Below are 20,016 nucleotides of genomic sequence, written 5' to 3'. Positions count from 1 at the left end.
GGGACTCAAAATCATACTGCTGTCCTTCATGTCATATCAAAATAATGGCAGGTAGCTCATATGTTTCAATTCAAAACAGTGAGAATACTTAAGATTGTATGAACTGTGTGTATCCATATTACCCAACCAAAATCATTTCACCTAAGAAAACTTCAACTATATTTCAATTTAATATTTATAGAAATCTGTCAGGACTATGGGCAGCTCTGACTGCTCCCATAACTTACCAAGGGGTCCCAAGATAGAATCAAAGTCTTATTTAATAGAGTTTAATTCGTAGCAATGTAATGATTTTACAACTGGGCACAGTATCTTATTTTCCTCAGGCAAACAGTCCATTAGTTTTATTGGGGAAATCTTTTATGGTCTGAGAATCAATGAAAAGCTGCCTGCAGTGCTTTCTACCCTGGGATTTTCAAACATGGGTTGCTTCCAACGGATTGACCGCAGGATGATCCTGCAAAGAGCTGTGGGGCTGCCAGTTATTCAGTCTCAATGCTCCATGGTGAGTGGTGTGAAATAGCAGAAAGAACACCAAACTGATGTCTTCAAATTGACTCAAGTCCCAAGCTGAACATTGATTTCCTGTATGCCTTTATCTGCTGGGCACCAATTTTCCATGCTGGCAAAGAAGGATGTGGTGTTGCTAACTGTACCCAAGGGACAAGAGCAGGAGCTCAACCTCATTCGTTGTGACTATACTATGGAGCTTCCTGTAACCAACTGTTGGCTTTGACTCTTCTGTTAAATGATGACTGTTTCTCTGGTCATAAAATGGGTAATTCTAAACTTCTCTAAATAACAAGGCTGAAATGTCTGGAGAGAAGCCAGAGGGGATAAGGGGTATTGTGCATTGGGTGTACCTATAAGTGCCATGCAACCAGCACAATGCCTTCCAACCTGTTTTCCAGCTTTTGCTTTATGTGGTTCTAGTATTAAGAAAAAGAATTCTAGGCTTTAAAATTTAAAAGCATTAAGTTCAACTGCCATCAGCACCAGTTATGATTTGAGGGCATTGAGCAATGACCTTTCCAACTTGTACCTGAGCAGTTGTGATAACAGAGCAGTCTCCAGCCTGAAACACATGTGTGCATACCACAGCACAGAATGGACTTGTCTACTTACCTGTGCTTACTCAGAACAGAGACTACCGTGTTAAGACATGGAATGCACATTTAGAGCTTGTTTTCATTGGGGAATCACAGGTTACCAGCCAGCCCACTCCATCAAAACCTTCATTTCAATGGTAAAAAGATAACTAGCAGAAGGCAATTTGCCCTCCATTTTCCCTACCAGAAACCATGGTGGTGAACAGAGACTCGGCTGGGTCACAACAGGAGAGGATGGGGGCAGAGCTGGCAAACAGAGGCCTCTAAGAAGTCCTAAAGGTCAACATAAAGATGGTTCTGTCTCCCACAGACTTACCTGGGACCCTTTAGATCCTGGTGGTCCTGCAGGGCCTGCATTTCCATCTGTTCCCTACAAAGACAAGGCAGAAGACCAGTTTCATGTGCAGATGGGATGAGGGTGAGGAGCACCCACATTTCAGGGATGGGCAAAGCCACAACCATCACACATAAAGAACTAGCCGTCAAAAACATCCCAAGAACTTTGCACAAAGGACCATCTAATAGCATATGTCTGTCTTCCACTGAAGGACCAGACCCATAATACTGAAGCATGCACAAACAAGTTTTCACAGAACTATACTGATAACTATTCAGTGTTTTTTTATGGATTTACATGTACCAATTGAGTGACTTTATTTTAGGTGCTAGCCATGTTATAGGAACAGAAAAGTAACCATATTACCATACTACACCTCAATGAAACTTGATGTTGTAAATATGACTGATTTGCTATGGACTGGAAGTTCTTAGGGCTGAATGCTGTTTGATTGCCTACATCTCTTAGGCTAGATAAGAAGCCAAATAATGTTCATGAACTACAGGGACATCAGTAATGTTTTAAAAATTAGCATGAGGCTCTTGGTGAAATTACACATTTAACCTGAAGCTAAGTATAATTTCTATCTCAAATCTGGATTTTTCTACACAAATTTAGCAAAACTTTCTTTCTCTGTCCCATGGAGTTTGTGAAGCTGGGATCAAAATCATAGCAAGAAAGTGGTAAAAGTTTTATCTGGTGCAAGAATACTGGATGAGAGCAGAAAATAAATGCTGGCAGAGCTCTGAGGGTTTGGACCCTACACCATGGGGCACCTGCCAAATAAGAGCCAGTTATGCATAAGTAACTAGGCTGGTTACTTCTCTGCTCTTGAGCTGTTTCTGTGGGACCAGCCTCTGAGCCTACAGGCTGACTCATCATCTAAGCCCCAGCACAGTGGCACAGAGCATGGCAGAACAGATGCTCAGCAAGCATTTCCAGGAGCTGGAAGCCTGCCTCAGTTGGCTTCTGATTGTGACTGCCTGTGTCTCAGACTCATCATTTAGCACAAGCATTCAAAGCCAGGACCTGTGCCTTGTGGTTGTCCAGGACCTCTAAGGTATAGCAGTTTCTGGTGGGAAGGTACTAGAGACATCAGGATGAGGGGGAAGGTTTAAGGCTGTGTCCATTCTCTGTGATCCTCAGCTAATGGGGTGCACTTGGAGGTTAAAGCTACTGTGACAAGAAATTATTCATCAACGGACTGGTTTTTTTATAAAGTCACCTGTCTCTCATATTCTTCTTTGATTAATGCTAATTACTCTCCCCAGTATCCACTGAAGTCCCACCTTTATCAGGATTTTCTTTGATTTTTGGATCTAACAATAAAAAGGTGTGCTAGTTGTGGTTTGGTTTGGTTCTCTCTCTCTCTCTCTCTCTCTCTCTCTCTCTCTCTCTCTCTCGGTGTGTGTGTGGGGCAACAGCTAAAGGCAAAAGTTTAAAAGTTTTCTGGAAAAAGATAAGGGGAAACTCAACTGAGAAAATGTCCCCACCAGAACAAGATCAGGTAGGAACTGAGTGAGACTGAGGAATTAAAAAAGCTGTCAACACTAAAGATTTAAAGTGAACTTTTCATTCTTTGAAATGTATACTGTCATTACAAACTTGATGTAGAGGTTTTGCTCTTGCATGATTTCATTAAACTATTTTTTGCATTTGATTTCTTTCAATCAGTTAACACAACTAGAAATCAGTGAGTTGTGATACTATTTAAAAACACAAAGCAGTGATAGAAGAGATGGTCCCAAGTTTAAGAGAACTTTTTGATCTTGCAGAGGACATGAGTTTGGTTCCCAGCACCTACATATCATCTTACGATTTTCTGTTACTCCAGTTTGAGGAGTTCTGATACGCCCTTTTATAAATGGAGTTCTTAACTGATCTAAGTGATAAAAACCTGGAGTCAGATACAATAGAAAATGCTTAGGTATCAGAGAGAAGGAGCTAGCCACCACCACACCTTACCACCTTAGTGTCTAGGCAGACAAGAGAGCCAGTCCCCCCTTTCTTCCTGCTTTTATCCTGTTTCTTCCCAGATGGCTCACTTCCTGTCTGTCTGTATAGACTTCCAGACCTCCTCTATGGTTATCTAGAGGCATACTCCATTCTCTGACCTTCAGGCAGGCTCTATTTGTACAAGTAAGATATCACCATACCCTTTTTGGACTCTGCTGGCATCTCCATGCACATACATGTACTCATGCACATACACACATACACAAACACACACACAGTCTATAAAAAGCACAAAATAACAAATCATGCTTAAGTATGTAACTTTAACTTCATAATCCAAACTGACTTTCTTTTACAATATTTACTTTAAAATTCTGGTTTCTTTTAGGAAGAGGTTCCTTTTCAGTAGGCTTTGAGTCATTCGGATGTCCTTGTTTGCAAAGTCTGAGAGACAGAGTTTCATGGAGAAGCCATGAAAATCTCTGGGGTCCTGAGCTCAGCAGGGACAGTTATTACCACTGCTTGTTGTCATGGTTACCTTCAATGAATCTAAGAGCTGCAACAGCAGTTGGCTCCGAGCAGAAAAACAACAGGACTAATCCATAGAAACTGAAAAATGCTGAGGCTGTGTGTCAATGTCATGGCTACAGTTACTACAGGAGCAAGGAAATTATTTGCTTAAATGGCACAATAAATTGGGTGATATTAATAGTAGACGTTATAGTTTTCAAAAAATGGCAAAGAATAATAAGTGGTTAAAAAGAATAATAGTGAACAATAATTTGTAATTGTTAGTTATTGATTCCAGAACATTGGGGATAATCTAGGCCTATGTGGGCATCTTCAAGTTCAGTGTAAAGGAGTTCTTTACTAGACATCCTAACCTTTCCAGGACCGCTAAGGCCCAAGACCACCCTGAGTAGCCCATTTTTCAAGACTATTCAAATCCCTCAATATTCATCCCATTTATTTCTTCTCCATCCCTGGGTGCTTTAAGGGTAAACCCACCCCTTAAAATAAGATAGGTCCAATGTGATGCAATCTCCATGGGATATGGACACATACCTTGAATGCCAAAACCAAGAGACAAAGGTCATTAGAGAATCTACTTACTGGTAGTCCAGGATTCCCTGGTGGGCCCATGAAGCCTGGAACTCCAGGATGACCCTAGGAATACACAGACAATGATTATTTAAAAGTGACTCATAGAAAAGCTTTCAGATTGAAACAAATAATAAATTTCGGAAAGCAACCCAGAGTAACAAGTCTGGTTGAAGACTCTGGGCACAAAGGGTCTCTTTTCCATGTATCGCTAGTGACTCCATAGGTAAAGAAAGTTTATTACATTATTTATAAAAACAAATATGTCTTGAAAGAGATTTGCCTGAAGACCGTCTGGGATGGGGGAAAGGCATATGGAAGTAGCTGAGATGTTGATAAAAGCAAAAGGGACTGTAACTTCTATCTAGGTAGAACCTGAGAAATTATGTTTATCATACTCTCAACCTTCCAGACATGCATACAGTGTCCCATTAAAGAAGAACTACAGGAAAATAAAGCGGGCGTGTACATTTACACAGAGTTATCACTTCAAGCCCTGTCTCTCTTGTCTCTCTCCCTCCTGCTCCTCACCTGTGTGTGTGTGTGTGTGTGTGTATATACCTCCTTAGCAGAATAAGCGCAGAGTAACTTAGCTATGCTATCGATACTCTGATAACATTACAGAAATAATCTATTTTTACATGCATAGTTTCCTGTGAGTTACAGGATGAGCCATTCATTATTTATCATGTAGAATTTAGTATCTACATGGAACTCTGTAAGCCCCAATCCCTGAAACTATGCTTGATATGCTAGACTTTGTTGACTCCCCATGGGAGGCCTTACCCTTATTGAGGAGTGGATAGGGGATGGGGGTTGGGTGGCGGAAAGGTATAGGGAGGGAGGGGGAGAGGAGGAGGAACTGTGGTTGGTATATAAAATGAAAAAAACCTTTTAAATAAATAAAATTTTAAAAATAACTTAGTATCTAACATTCAGCATTGTGTGAAAATGTTAAAATGCAAAACAATACCAAAGAAATTTTTTCTCTCCTATCTCTCCAAACTGCCACTGGAAAACACATACAATACTCAGTACAATGCATAAAGTGTTTGTTGCTGATGTGCTATTCTTGGTATGATAACTCAGGTATCTATTGTTTCTCCAAATGCAGAGGAGCAAGCCTTAAGACAGCTCTCATGGGGAGGCTTGAGGGTCATGAGCTCAGTGGCTCACCCTCCTCCCACCTGTATCAATAAACCCCGAGGGCAGGATCCACCCTTGCTCACTTTGCGTCTCCGATTCTGGAGCACTGCCTGGCATGGAATCAGTTACCAATGAGTGAGATGCGGGCGGTGGGAAAGCAGAAAGGAGGGCAGGTAGAGAATGGGAACAATAGGAAGGAGGAAATGATGGCAGGGGAGACCATGCACAAGTCACTTAGCAATCACTAAAGCTGCCCAAGCAAGGTTATACAGAATCAGTGAGTACTATTTGTTGGGGCACCATGGGAAAGCGTATTCTAGATTCAAACCAAGAGCAGAGCTTCAGTATTGGTGCCATCCTGCCAAGCATTAGGAGAGGGGTCCAGCTAGCCTGAAAGGGCAATGACTGACTCAAGGAGTGCCATGAAGCATTTCAAATAGTAGCAGGGGTGGAAAAAGAGGGCCTCAAGAAATGGTGGGAGGAAATAGCTGATACTTCTATGCAGTAGGGAACTGGGGGCCAAGATGTACTTTCAGTTGACATTCTTGTCGTCATTTATATTATAATGAAATGGGTCTATAAAGTATCAAGAAGATGAGAGGAAAAACCATTTTTAAAAGGATGACTTCCTTTTATCTCTTCTTATGCCACACCCCCCTCTCAGTTTATATACTTTGCCACTTCAATAATAAGCTTCAGTCTCCTTTTATGCCAGGCTCGGGAATGTTTATTTAGATCGTGAAGCTAAATACACATGAGCAATATGTACAAAGAAAGCAGCAGAGCTGGTGAGCTGGCTCAGTGGTTAACACTCAGTGATCTTCTGGAGGACCCTGCCCCCACACAGCAGCTCACAACAATCTTCAACTCCAGTTCCAGGAAATCACAAAATATTTTATCTTGTGATGACTCCTTAAAAGTCATATATGTAAGTCATATATGGGAAGTTTCCACACATTATCAGATTTGAAAATATAATTATATATTGAATGCTTTCATTCATATTATATGTAATTATTTCTAAAATGTGATTACACTGAAATTATTTTTATAATTCCTATTAAATATCTGGTCAAATGATTGTTTTGCAAATAAAATTCTGGGAAGACAAAAAAAAAAAAAAAGAAATGGCGGGAGGGATAAAGGGCATTTTACTAGAAACTGAAAACACTTCCGTGAGAGAGACACAATCATGGGGAGTGAGGGGAGAAAATGAAAAGATGAAGGCTCCTCAGACAACCGGAAGATAGGTCACAGTACACAGAGCATCGTGATGGAAAGCAGGAGAACAAGATTCCTCTGCAGGCACAGAGAGGCAAGGATGGCATCAGGAGCGAGGGGAGGGGGGGCTTTCTTGCAAAGCAGGCTTCTTTAAGGCAGAAGCTGACTTTACCTGATCGCCTTTCTGTCCCGCCTCACCCTCTGCACCACGCTCTCCTTGGACTCCCTTGGAAAGAACACAGAAAAGACAAGTTAGGTCACAATAAATTTCACGAGGATTTCCCTGCAAATATCCGAGTACTTTCAGTGTTTTCATCCATTCTTCAAATTCTTTATCAAATTATTGCTTCAAGCCAAGCAGTTACGGTGGACGGAAAGGCTGCATGGGAAATTGGTTGGCTACATTTCAGATCCCTTGGGGGAGCATAAGCAAACATGGCTGGGAGGAAGGCAGGACTGAGTTCTCTGAGCTTGCTACATCATTCCTGAACTGGAGCGCAGCAATGGCTGGCAGATGTCACTAGAAGGGTAGATGACAGTCCGAGATTGCATCTGTAACCTCAGTGAGGGTGGATCGGAAGGTTCAGGCTGAAGGAAAGAGAAAGTGTGAGGTCTTCCAGGAAGGTGAGATGGAAGAAGAAGGAAGTGTCAGTGAGGCTTGAAGAGCAGATGTGTGAGCAAGGAAGAAGGGAGTGGACACAGAGGGACCAGGGGGCTTTGCACACTCAGCTCTGATCACTTTCTCCACCTACGTGCTCCTTATGACCCCAGTATTGCTATGGGACCTGAAGAAACCATGCAAATACGTAGTAGTGCTTTTCTTAACAAATTACCAACAACGACAAAGATAACTACTGATGTCCACCTCAGAGAATGCCCAGATTAAACCTCCAGATGACACATGGGAGCACTCCACTTAGAGTCTAGGACAAGGGAAACTCCTATTTGTTGTAATTATCTTTCTCTTATTCGGCACTCTGATGCTCACCTTTTGTCTGCTGCATGTCACTGGGAAGAGTGCTTTGACTCCTCCCTTCCTTCTCAATGAGAACGGTGATAATGATTCATCTGCTATGGAGCTACAGTGACATAAAACTAAGTGACATAAGAAAAAAACCTATGAAGTTCACAGGCCAGTGATAAGCTCAGTGCTCTGGTACTCAGTGACCATCTACATCATCATGACTACCTGATCATCATCCTTCTCACCACCATCATGACCATCACCGTGGTCAGCAGCATCACTGTAATCGTAAGTATCACCTCTATCACCACCCCATCCCCTTCTCATCACAAGCATCACCACCATCACCATGGTTACCACCACCAACACCAATATCTAACAATCGTCTACTCCTTCTTTTACCATCAAGATCACCACAGTTACCAAAATACTTAGAGCATGCAACCTATGGCAAATATTTTTATAGACTAAACCTCATAGTATGATTCAAATTTCCAAAATCTTAACTGTCACCTATCCTGGTTCTACATTTACTTAGGGGAGGTTTTAAAATATTTTGAGATTATAGCTATGTTACTCCCTTTCCTTTCATCACTTCAAACTCTCCCATATAATCTCCTTCAAATCCATAGTTTGTTTTATCATCAATTGCTATTATATGCATATGTGTACATATATTTATAAACATATACATAAATATCCCTAAATGCAACCCATTCAGTCCATACAATGTGATTTGTATGTATGTTTTCGGTGCTGGCCATTTGGCGCCGGACGCCTCACTGGTGTGCTCTTCCCTAGGGAGGACTCTCTCTCCTGCTCCTAGCATTTCTGTTTCCTGTGGTTCTTTGCATAGGGCTGAGGCCTTGTGTGCTTTTCCCCATCCACTTTGGCATGTGAAATGGTGTCATCCTTGTTCAGCTCATGTTTGGGCAGTCAAGTTGCTTTGTTTTCTTTTTTAATGTTTGAGACAGAGTCTCATAAAGCTCAAATAACTTCAGACTCACTATGTAGCTAAGGATAGCCTTGAATTCCCAATTTTCCAGCCTCCACTAGTGCTGGACTTACAGATACAGCCACTTCATCTGCTTAAATTGTCATGTCTTTTGCTTTTTGATGTTTCTGTGTTTTGTTTTGTTTTGAGATGTGTTTTTGAACTATAAGGTTGGCCTCAAACTTACATCAATGCTCTTGCATTTACCTCATGAGTACTGGAAACACACGTGTGAGCCACCAGATACGGCTTTTCAGACTGTTTAAAAATAAGATAGGCTCTTACACTGTATCCATGACTGGCCTGGGACTCAATATGTAGCCTAGACTGAGCTCAACTTGTATCACTACTCCTGCCTCAGACTCCCAAGTGCTAAGATTACAGAAGTGACCTACCACACAAAGTATACTTAATGTATTAACAAATGTTGCAGTAAATCTTAAATACACAGCCACACTTAAGTTCCTTTAAAATAACCTACTGTACTATGAAGAGTCCTTGACAGTGAATCAGTCTAGTACTGGTTTCAATCCTGTCCCTCCTCATCTCTGCATCTAACAAGTCATACCCTTTCCTAGATCTCAATCTGTCCATCCAGAATGACTGAGGGTGGGAGCAGATCAATATGTGAGCACCCAGAGCCCCACAGTTTCCTCATGAGGTGTGAAGTCAAGCTCTCTTTGCATGTAGCCCACTCTAGTACACAGAGCTCGCTGATAGCATGCTAATGACACTCTTGCTCATAGTCCCTAAGACTATGCTATGAGGGTTAGATGAATTGATACTTACAAAGTGTTAGGTTCTATTGTTTAGAGGAAGGAAGAAAATGGTTCCCAGGAAAAAAAACTTGTGTTGATAGGTGTGTGAGTTGGCACTCTGTCTGCAGTGACTTCATAATCAAAGAAGTGCAATAGGGTTGCGCACTACCTCACTGACATTCAGCACAATTGATCTCAAAGGTAAATGGATCCCTTTCAAATCCCAGTCTTCAGCCTAGCTGTAGAGTGGTTTCAACATGCAGCTAGCAACAATGAAAATGCCAGCAGCTCAGAATCCCCATAGCTGCCCCTGTCTCTGTGCCCACTATAGCCAAAGGTCTGTGCAAACACAGCTACCTCCAGACATGACTCACTTCCTTGCTGGGCACAGTATCAGAGCTTTTCACAAAAGAACCTGTTTCATGCAGCCCTTTGTCTCTATGCTGAGCTCATGGCTAAGTATATGTCTAAGACACCTTATTTAGCTATTGAAACTACTTTTGCCCTTGGTCTTTGCAGGTTGATAAGAAATTTGGGCTGACAATGGTGGCACCTGCTATAATCCCCCAACACACATGGGCGAGGAGGGCAAGAGGTTAAAGAGTTCAAGATAACTATCATTTACATAGTAAGTTCCAGACTGGTCTGGGAAACGTGAGACTCTGCCTCATTAAAAAAAAAAAAAAGTCAAGTCGTTAACCTGTGATCTAAGCTCAGCCAATCTGACTGATCATCAAATATTCAAGCATCAGACTCTCCCCATCCAAGTTACTTTCCTGACTCATATCTGAGGCTATGATGCCTGGTTTGGGTGGTTTACGATGTCCTGAGATTTGATTGATGGTGGAGGAGGCAGACCAAGCATGTTAAGAGCAGATGGGCACATGGCTGTACACTAGAAGTACAACAATCAAAAGACAGATCTAAATGCCATCGTCCCAGGGCCTTTATCCTTACAAAGCTGCAGGACCATTTTACTAGCCCAGTTGTCTCTAGATGTTTATTGAGCAACCTTTTCAGAAGCTTCATTCTTGCTTCTCAACTCAACCCTAAACAAAGAACTACAGGCAACTAAGGAGTAATGAGAGGAGGAGAAATAGTTTCCTCCAGGAAGGAACAACCCAACTGCTTGTCTGTACCAAATGTTCAGCCTTGAAAACATACATATGAGTAACAGTATACAGACTGGTCTGGGAAACGTGAGACTCTGCCTCATTAAAAAAAAAAAGTCAAGTCAGTAACCTGTGATCTAAGCTCTGCCAATCTGACTGATCATCATATATATGTACTGTATACTGACCTCATATATATGTACATTTAATAAAAATTTGTGACATATGCACATTTAATAAAAATTTCTGACAAAAGGAGATGAATGAGAACAAGGAGGGACATAAGGGGAATTTGAATGGGAGGAAATGGAGGAAGGGAGAAATGTAATTATAATCTCATTTTTTAAATGTTTTTAAAAATAAGTTAGATTGGGTAACTTTTTCCTGGTATCTGTTTCAAACAGCTAATGACATAACAGAAACCTGATTCCATAGTTAAATAAATAAATAAATAAATAAATAAATAAGGGGCTATATCACTCCACATACAATTTTCTTAAAATACTTGCTTATTTGTTACTTTTGCATAATTGTGACCAAATACCTGAGGCAAAGAGATGAATTTTGGCTCACATTTTCAGGGATATGTGTAGAAGCAGCATGAGGCACCAGGAAGCCATGAGGCATAAGAATGGGGGACAGGAGGGATCCAGGGCCAGGCATACTCCAAGGGCCTGATGACCTGCTTTCCACTGCTGTGTTCTTGTCACATCGATAGAAAAGCAACTAATATACAAGTCTTCTGCCTTTTATTGCAAGGAACTCAATTACGTCTTTCTCATAACCTAGTAATCATCTCTTTGGAATTTAACAAACATGGGGAGAAGCCCCTCCCTTTCCCAGTTCCTGCTGGAAGGCAGGAACTAACATTGGCAGAAGTCTGGATCACAGGCACGAAACTGCCCCTTGTGGAAAAGACTGGAGATGCTTTCATGTTCCTTGATTCTACAGCAAGTAAGCTAACTAGCTTATGATGACCACCCAGGACCTGGCACATCTGGAATGAGCGTGGCTGACAAGCAGGGTTGCCATGTCCTCTATCTTAGTAGCAGTTAGCACTCCCTGAGATATGTATGGATGTCCAGGTTAACCAGTCAGATTGGCTCCCTAAGACTAAAGCTTCTTGAACTCTCCAGAGTATCACTGAGCATGTGGTACACACTGCCTCCTGGATCAGTGTTAGGGTATTGATAATACTGACTCTTTTTCTGTCTTTGAGGAGAGGTTTCTTAGGTTAGAAAGACATTTTGATTAATTTCTTAATATAATTACAAATTATGCAAGAATGAATTTTTGAAACCATGGTATCATTTTGTTTGTTCTTCCAGTATTTAGAGTCTGCCTTTGTGTTATCCTTTGTAAATCAAATCTGCAGGATCCATCTCCTCATGGGGTCTGCAAGCTGTGGAGCCTTTGTTCCTCTTACATGAGGCTCAGCTGTTTCCTGCCTAGAATTCCCCCATCCCACCCAATCCTGCCAAATGCATGGCAAATTCTGCCTAATCCCTAGATTCATCTAAAATCCACCTCCTCAGGGGACATCATAGGTTGCCCTTTGTCCCATAACACTGGTTTCTTTAAAGTCATCTGCTCTTCTCCAGACTCCTGTTGTATTTGTTACACAAATGTCCAATGACCTAAGAGCCATGAGGACCACTATCAGCCATGTGTATTAAATGCTTCCTACATGCTGGACTTTATCAGTGTTCTTTTGTTTGATTCCTAGACATTCCTTGACACTTAGATTTTATAACTAGAGTTATGACAAGGGTTTGTGCTACTAAAACTCATGAGCAAACATCTGTCCAGGCAGTATCTTTAAATAACCAACAGAAGACTCAGAGAAGTTGACAAACGTTCAATTACTGTAATTAGTGAGTCAATTCATTCAGTTAACAGAAGACAGGGGAGTTTGAAGAGGTACCAGATTCCAAAGCCAAGCTTATGCCTGTCAGTGTAAGGGTCTCTAGCCACACTGCCTTCTCTGTGAGCTACCAGATTGTTGGGTTTCTTCTCTGCATCAAAAGAACAACCTACTTCCATCAGTCACTGGATGAAGGTTCTGGGGTGGCATATAAGGTAGACGTCAAGTTCATTATCAAGAATGGGCATTTAAGGTAGAGACAAACACCCACAGCTAAACACTGAACTGAACCCATGGAGAGAAAGGAGCAATGAGTAAATGGGCAAAGAATGGGCTGGCAAAACCAGCAGAGACAGCTGATCTGAACAAGCGGGAGCTCTTAGACACCAGAACGACAGCTGGGAGGCCAGCATGTGACTGATCCAGACCCCCTGAGTGTGGGAGTCAGTGAGGAGGCCTGGGCAACCTATGGGGCCCTGGGCAGTAGATCAGTATTTATCCCTGGCATACTAATGAACTTTGTGTGTCCATAACACAAAGAGGGATGATCTCTCAGCCTAGACTCTTAGGGGAGTGCCTGGACCCTGCCCTGAGTGAAATGACAGACTCTGGATATCCCCCATGTGGAAGGAAGTGGGGGGTGCGGGAGGAGGGGAGGGAGAGGTAACTGGGATTGACATGTGAAGCAAGCTATTTAAAATTAAAGTAATAAAAACGAACGACCTATACCTGATCTCTCCCTGCACCACTGACTTGGAAGGTAAGTATGAAAGGGAACATTTAGTGATAGCCCCCAGGACTGAGCATGGATGGAAGATGTGCCTGCTCATCAAGAGATCATGGAGCAAATGGCTCTGATACCCTCCGATAGGTGGGGTTCTTGGGTACTATCTGTCAACAGGAACAGCAGTAAGCATTGCCTCTACCTCCTCAGAATCATTCAGAACTTCCCAAAGAGAGTGTCTGCTCTCCAGGGTATCTCCAGATCCATTTTAAGGCCCCATTAGATTCATAGCCTGGTTGAGAATGTGCATTGCACAGGAAATAAAATGCTTTGCAGAGGCAGCTGTTAAACGTTACCAATGCATAGGAGCTCTTATTGCTGAATGGACAAACACACTTTCCCAGGGCTGTTACCATGACTGCCATCTTACCCTCTGTTCTTCCTCTACAAGGATAGTGAGAGCAAGACAGCACCCAATCTCTGGGCCCTAGCCGAGTTTCTAAACTCAGGACAGAACTCTGAAGCTATCCGTGGTGCTCAGCATCCCTTCCTCATCCCCAGCCCCAGCTTCTGCAGACAGTAGAAGCAGGTAGGATGAATCACAGGAGGCCAGATACTGAGTCACAGCAGCAAACCAAGAGCCAGGCTTTCTTGGCAATGCAGGGAGACCAGTGAACACTCAATGTCTCTGTTACCAAAGGATGCCTACAGTGGTCATTGCTCCTCTCTCATGGGGAATTTTCTGCTAACAAATTCATCTTTGTGCCCATAAATCCTTCAAAAATGTTGTTTGATGAGTGAGAATGAACAGAGAAGAAACAAGTCCATTTTCTGGAAACTTGCATGGAGTAAGTGGAGAGAGAAAAAAGTAGCCTGAGTTTAAAACCAAGAACCAAGACATCAACCAATGGGCATCATCAGAAGAGGCATCGTCACCTCTATGATTCATTTATCAACACCCCATAGTGACAAGGATAGGCTACCTCAAAGGTCTCACTCTCAGCCTAGAATGAAGGAGCACTGTTCCATACTGGGAGCTGTTCCAGGTGCTGGATGGAGTGTTGTTATTAGTTAGAAGTATGATGACTTGTAGGTCAACTTCAGCTATACTACCTCTGGGCTTGGTTCCTGGTGTCTTGTCTTGCTGAACTCTAGTTTCCTCTGTAAGATGAGATAAGTTTCCCTTACAGTGCTTTTCTTGTACTGCAGGAGGCCATATTATATAGGCAACAGCCTGGCCCTTAGGACATTGCTACTGTGGAGGTTCTCCTTGAGGATCAAAGACTTTCCAAGATCACCACTGGTAACCAAGTAGAGGAGCAAGAGCTTCAGCTTTCAGGCGCATCACCAAGCTTTGTTCTTTTTTTCTGGCAAGAGCTCCTCCAAATCCCTTGTAGTAAGTCGTAAGATCAGTGCTTGCTGCTGGGTTGAGATGACAGAGAAAATAGCCAGTTTTCGATGCAGGAAGTGCACTGGCTTAATTGATTTGCTTTTGTCTCTCTGGATAAAGGTTCCCTCTTGTCAAAAGCTCAGCCCAGCAGCCAGCATAATGGCAGCAAAGGTCAGTGAAGGAAAACCTGAAGTTGCTGCACAGAATTCTTCAGGGGGGTGGCTAAGCCTTCCCTGCAGGATTGGAGAGGGAGATTCACATACAGTGGCCAGTGGGACATTCGGTGATGCTACACTTTCTTGGTATTGCTCAATGTAAAAGTGCCCTTGGCAAAATATCCTGGTCTATATGCAATGGGAACTAATAATGGCTGTTTTTGAAGCCAAACTATTAACTACATCAAAACCATCTAAATCTTTGTTTGTTTGTTTGTTTGTTTGTTTACGAGACAGGGTTTCTCTGTATTGTTTTGGAGGCTGTAGGTCCAGCCCGGCCTCGAACTCACAGAGATCCGCCTGCCTCTTCCTCCCGAGTGCTGGGATTAAAGGCGTGCGCCACCACCGCCCGGTTAAAACCACCTAAATCTTGACAAAGTATATGGACCACAAATGCTAGTCACCTCAGCCTGTCAAGCAGGGCCTGAGTGATCTAGATATTTCTCATAATGATCCATCCAAGATCTGGTTTTGGTCAAACCACTTGCTTTTCTCGTTTGATTTCCTGCATTGATTAAGTAGTACGTATGAAGCTGTCGGGACTACTGGATACTCTTGCAGAGGAACCTAGGTCCAGCTTGCAGCAGCTTACAACTATCTGTAAGTCTAGGTCCACAGGGTCCAAAGACCTCTTCTGGCCTCCACAGGCACTTCACACAGGGAGTGCACATACTTACATTCAGGCAAAACTTACACACAGAAAATAAATGTAAATAAATCTAAAATAATTCAACACTACGTTGAAGGGCTGGGTCTAAATTAAGGCAAGGCAAACACTCACCTTTAAATTCTTTTTACAATTATTTATTTCAAGGGCGTTACACACCACACACAAAGAATGTGTGCTGTCCAGAGGACAACTTTCAGGGATTGGTTCTCTCCTTCTACTATGTGGGTTCTGGAGATTGAAATCAGCAAGCACCCTTACCCACTGAGGCATCTAAACAGCCCAAGAACTTTGATGATTTTTTTCAGTAACCAAGACTAAAGTGCAATCCCAAGCAACATTTTAAAAAATCTAAAACCAAGCAGTGTCAGAGGAAGGCCTGAGTTTCAGGCCCAGAGCAGCATCAAGGGAGACATGAGCCCACAGTGCCAGAGGGAGGCCTGAGTTTCAGGCCCAGAGCAGCATCAAGGGAGACATGAGCCCCAGACCCAGGAGCAGTGTCAGAGGGAGGCCCCAGCCTCAGGTCCAGAGCAGCATCAAGGGAGACATGAGCCCCAGACCCAGGGGCAGTGCCAGAGGGAGGCCTGAGTTTCAGGTCCAGAGCAGCATCAAGGGAGACATGAGCCCCAGACCCAGGAGCAGTGTCAGAGGGAGGCCCCAGCCTCGTAGTGATCACCGGGTGAAAGGACAGCAGCAGTTTGCAGCAGTAGCTTCCAGAAACTACTGCAAGAAGTTCCTCTGGGAAAGAGCACCTGTGTCCCAGCCAGCATCCACTGCCATTTCATGGTTGGCAATATCCTGCTACCCTCAACTGCACCTACACCTCCAATGGGAGGAGCGTTCACCAGAGCTGTAGCTCCATCTGCACCTCAAGGAGCGACCACCTGAGCAAGGGGCCCACTTCCACAGGAAGAGCATTCAGTTAGATAGAAGATACTTTCCTTTCAGCACCTCACAGAACCTGATCAAAAACAGACCACACACTCGGTAACAATGCAAACCTCAACAGATTAAAAAAAAAAAAAAAGAATAAATCCCTATCAGATCACCAGAGCTTAAAGTTAGAATTCAACAGCAACATTAATTTCAGAAATCCCACAAACAGATGAAGATTGAACAATGACTAACTGAACCACCACTGGGTCAAGGAAGAAATAAAGAAATAAATAAAATACTTCCTAAAATTTAATGAAAATGACCACACAACATATCCAAACTTATCACAATGAAAGCAGTGCTGAGAGGAAAGTTCATAGAACTAAATGCCTACATAAAGAAGCTGAAAAATTTCACACTAGTGAATTAACAGAACAACTGAAATACACCCAGAAGGAGTAGACAGCAAGAAACAGTAAAATTAGGGGCTGGAATCCATAAAATAGTAATGAAGAAAACAGTGCAAAGAATCAATGAGACAAAGAGTTGGTTCTTTGAGAAATTCAACAAAATATACAAATCTTTATCCAAACTGACCAAAAGACAGAGAGAAAATATCCAAATAACAAAATCAGAAATGAAAAGGGACACGTAACAATAGACACTGAGGAAATCCAAAGAATCATCAGATCATACTTCAAAAACTTGTATTCTACAAGCTGAAAAACTTTAAGGAGATAGACAGTTTTCTAGATAAGTACCACAAACAAATATTAAATCAAGAACAGATAGATAACTTAAATACACCTATAATCCTTAAGGAAATATCAATAGTCTCCCAACTAAATAAAGCTCAAGCCCAGATGGATTCAGTGCAGAATACTATCAGATGCTCAAAGAAGATCTAATACCAATATTCCTCAAATTATTCCACACAATAGAAATGCAGGGAACATTGACAAACTCTTTTTATGAAACTACAGTTACTCTGGTACCCAAACAGCACAAAGACAAAACTAAGAAAGAGAATTGCAGACCAATTTCCCTCATGAACATAGATGCAAAATACTCAATAAAATCCTGGCAAATCAAATTCAAGAACGTATCAGAAAAATCATCCACCATTACCAAGTAGGACTCATCACAGAGATACAGGCATGGTTAACATGAAAATCCATCAATGTAGTCCCCCATATAAACAAACTGAAAGAAAAAAACCACATGATCATCTCACTAGATGCTGAAAAAGCCTTTCACAAAATTCAATACCCCTTCATGATAAAGGTCTTGGAGAGAATAGGGATATAAAGAACATACCTAAACATAATAACGGGAATATACAGTAACCCAACAGCCAACATCAAACTAAATGGAAAAAAACTCAAAGCAAACCCACTGAAATCAGGAACAAGACAAAGCTTCCCACTCTCTCCATATCTATTCAACATAGTACTGGAAGTTGTAGCTATAGCAATAAGACAACAAAAAGAGATCAAGGGGATACAAAACTATAAAAGAAGTCAAACTCTTGCCATTTGCTGATGTTATGATAGTTTACATAAGTGACCCCTGCAATTCTACCAGAGAATTCCTACACCTGATAAACACCTTCAGCAAAGTGGCAGGATACAAGATTAACTCAAAAAAAAAAAAGTCAGTAGTAATGTCAAACTGGCTGAGAAGGAAATTACTGTTTACAATAGCCACAAATAACATAAAATATCTTGGGATAACTCTAAGCAAATAAATTAAAGACCTCTATGACAAGAACTTCAAGTCTTTAAAGAAAGAAATTAAGGAAAATATCAGAAAATGGAAAGATCTCCCATGCTCTTGGATAGGTAGGATCAACATAAAAAAATGGCAATTCTACCAAAATCAGTCTACAGATTCAATGCAATCCCCATCAAAATTCCAGCACAATTCTTCACAGACCTCAAAAGAACAATACTCAACTTCATACGGAAAAACAAAAAATCCAGGATAGCCAAAACAATCCTGAAGGATCATCTGGGGGCATTGCCATGCCTGACTTCAAAGTTTTACTATAGAGCTATAGTAATGAAAATAGCTTGGTATTTGCACAAAAACAGACAGGTGGGCCAATGGAATCGAATCAAAGACCCCAATATCAACTCACACACCTATGAACACCTGATTTTTGACAAAGAAGATAAAAATATAAGATGGAAAAAAGAAAGCATATTCAACAAATGGTACTGGTATACCTGGCTGTCAACATATAGAAGACTGCAGATAGATCCATATCTATAGCCATGCATAAAGCTCAAGTCCAAAGGGATCAAAGACTTCAATATAAATCCATTCACATTGAGCCTCATAGAAGAGAAAGTGGGAAATACATTTGAATGCATAGGCACAGTAGATGACTTCCTAAATAAAACACCAGTAGTATAGACACTGAAAGCAACAATTAGCAAATGGGACTTCCTGAAACTGAGAAGTTTCTGTAAAGCAAAGGACACAGTCAACAAGACAAAATGGCCCCCTATTGGAATGGGAAAAGATCTTCACCAACCCCACATCTGACAGAGGGCTAATCTCCAAAATATACAAAGAACTCAAGAAACTAGACATCAAAGTACCAGACAATCCAACTAAAATATGTGGTACGGATTTAAACAGGGAATTCTCAACAGAACAATCTCAAATGGTGAAAAGACGCTTAAGGAAATGCTGGACATCCTTAATCATCAGGGAAATTCAAATCAAAACCAGTCTGAGATTCCATCTTATACTGAGCAGAATGGCTAAGATCAAAAACACCAATGACAGTTTATGCTGGAGAGGATGTAGAGAAAGGGGAACACTTCTCCACTCCTGGTGGGAGTACAAACTTGTACAGCCACTGTGGAAATCAGTATGGCAATTTCTAAGAAAATTAGGGATCAGCCTACCTCAAGACCCTGCAATGCCACTGTTGGGCATGTAACCAAAGGAGGCACAGTCACACCATAAGGACATTTGCTCAACTATGTTCATACTAATGTTATTCGTAATAGTCAGATCTTGGAAACAACCTAAATGCCCCTCAACTGAAGAATGGATAAAGAAAATGTGGTGTATTTACACAAAGGATATGTCACCCAGGATGTTTTTTTTTTATTTCTGTCCATTTGCCTGCGAATTTTAGGATATCATTGGTTTTTGTTTTGTTTTTTAACCAATGATATCCTAAAATTCGCAGGCAAATGGACAGAAATAAAAAAAAAACATCCTGGGTGACATATCCTAGGCTAGTAAGTGGATACCAGACATAAAGCAAAAGATTCCCAGTCTATAATCTACAACCTCAGAGAAGCTAGAACCCTCTTCCAGAAACAGATGGAAGCAGATGCAGAAATCCACAACTAACCAATGGACTAAGCTCCTGGAGCACAATCAAAGTGAGAGATTGCTGACTCATTTCTGACAAATGGAGAACCTGCATAAGATCAAACTAGACTCCGTTAATATAGGTGACAGTGGTGTGACTGGGATAATGTATGAGGCCACTGGCAGTGTGTCCAGGATCTAACACTAATGCACAAACTGACTTAGTGGAGCCCATCCTATGTGGAG

At 41.7% G+C, this 20,016-nt stretch overlaps 1 protein-coding gene across 2 annotated transcripts in view; it reads right to left on the bottom strand.

Moving 5' to 3' along the window:
* The window catches only part of Col22a1 (collagen type XXII alpha 1 chain), a 258,039-nt gene that overhangs the window by 49,656 nt on the left and 188,367 nt on the right, over positions 1-20,016 (bottom strand). For both annotated transcript variants that reach the window (XM_040735687.1, XM_040735686.1), the window contains exons 47-49: positions 7,043-7,096; positions 4,516-4,569; positions 1,426-1,479 (exon numbers count right to left, since the gene is read on the bottom strand). In XM_040735687.1, coding sequence (XP_040591621.1) covers positions 1,426-1,479; positions 4,516-4,569; positions 7,043-7,096 — 162 coding nt within the window. The remainder of the gene's footprint in view (positions 1-1,425; positions 1,480-4,515; positions 4,570-7,042; positions 7,097-20,016) is intronic.

This window comes from Mesocricetus auratus, unplaced genomic scaffold (assembly GCF_017639785.1).
Source record: "Mesocricetus auratus isolate SY011 unplaced genomic scaffold, BCM_Maur_2.0 Super-Scaffold_100047, whole genome shotgun sequence".
Classification (NCBI taxonomy): Eukaryota; Metazoa; Chordata; class Mammalia; order Rodentia; family Cricetidae; genus Mesocricetus; species Mesocricetus auratus.
This window is presented reverse-complemented; position numbering and strand designations above follow the sequence as displayed.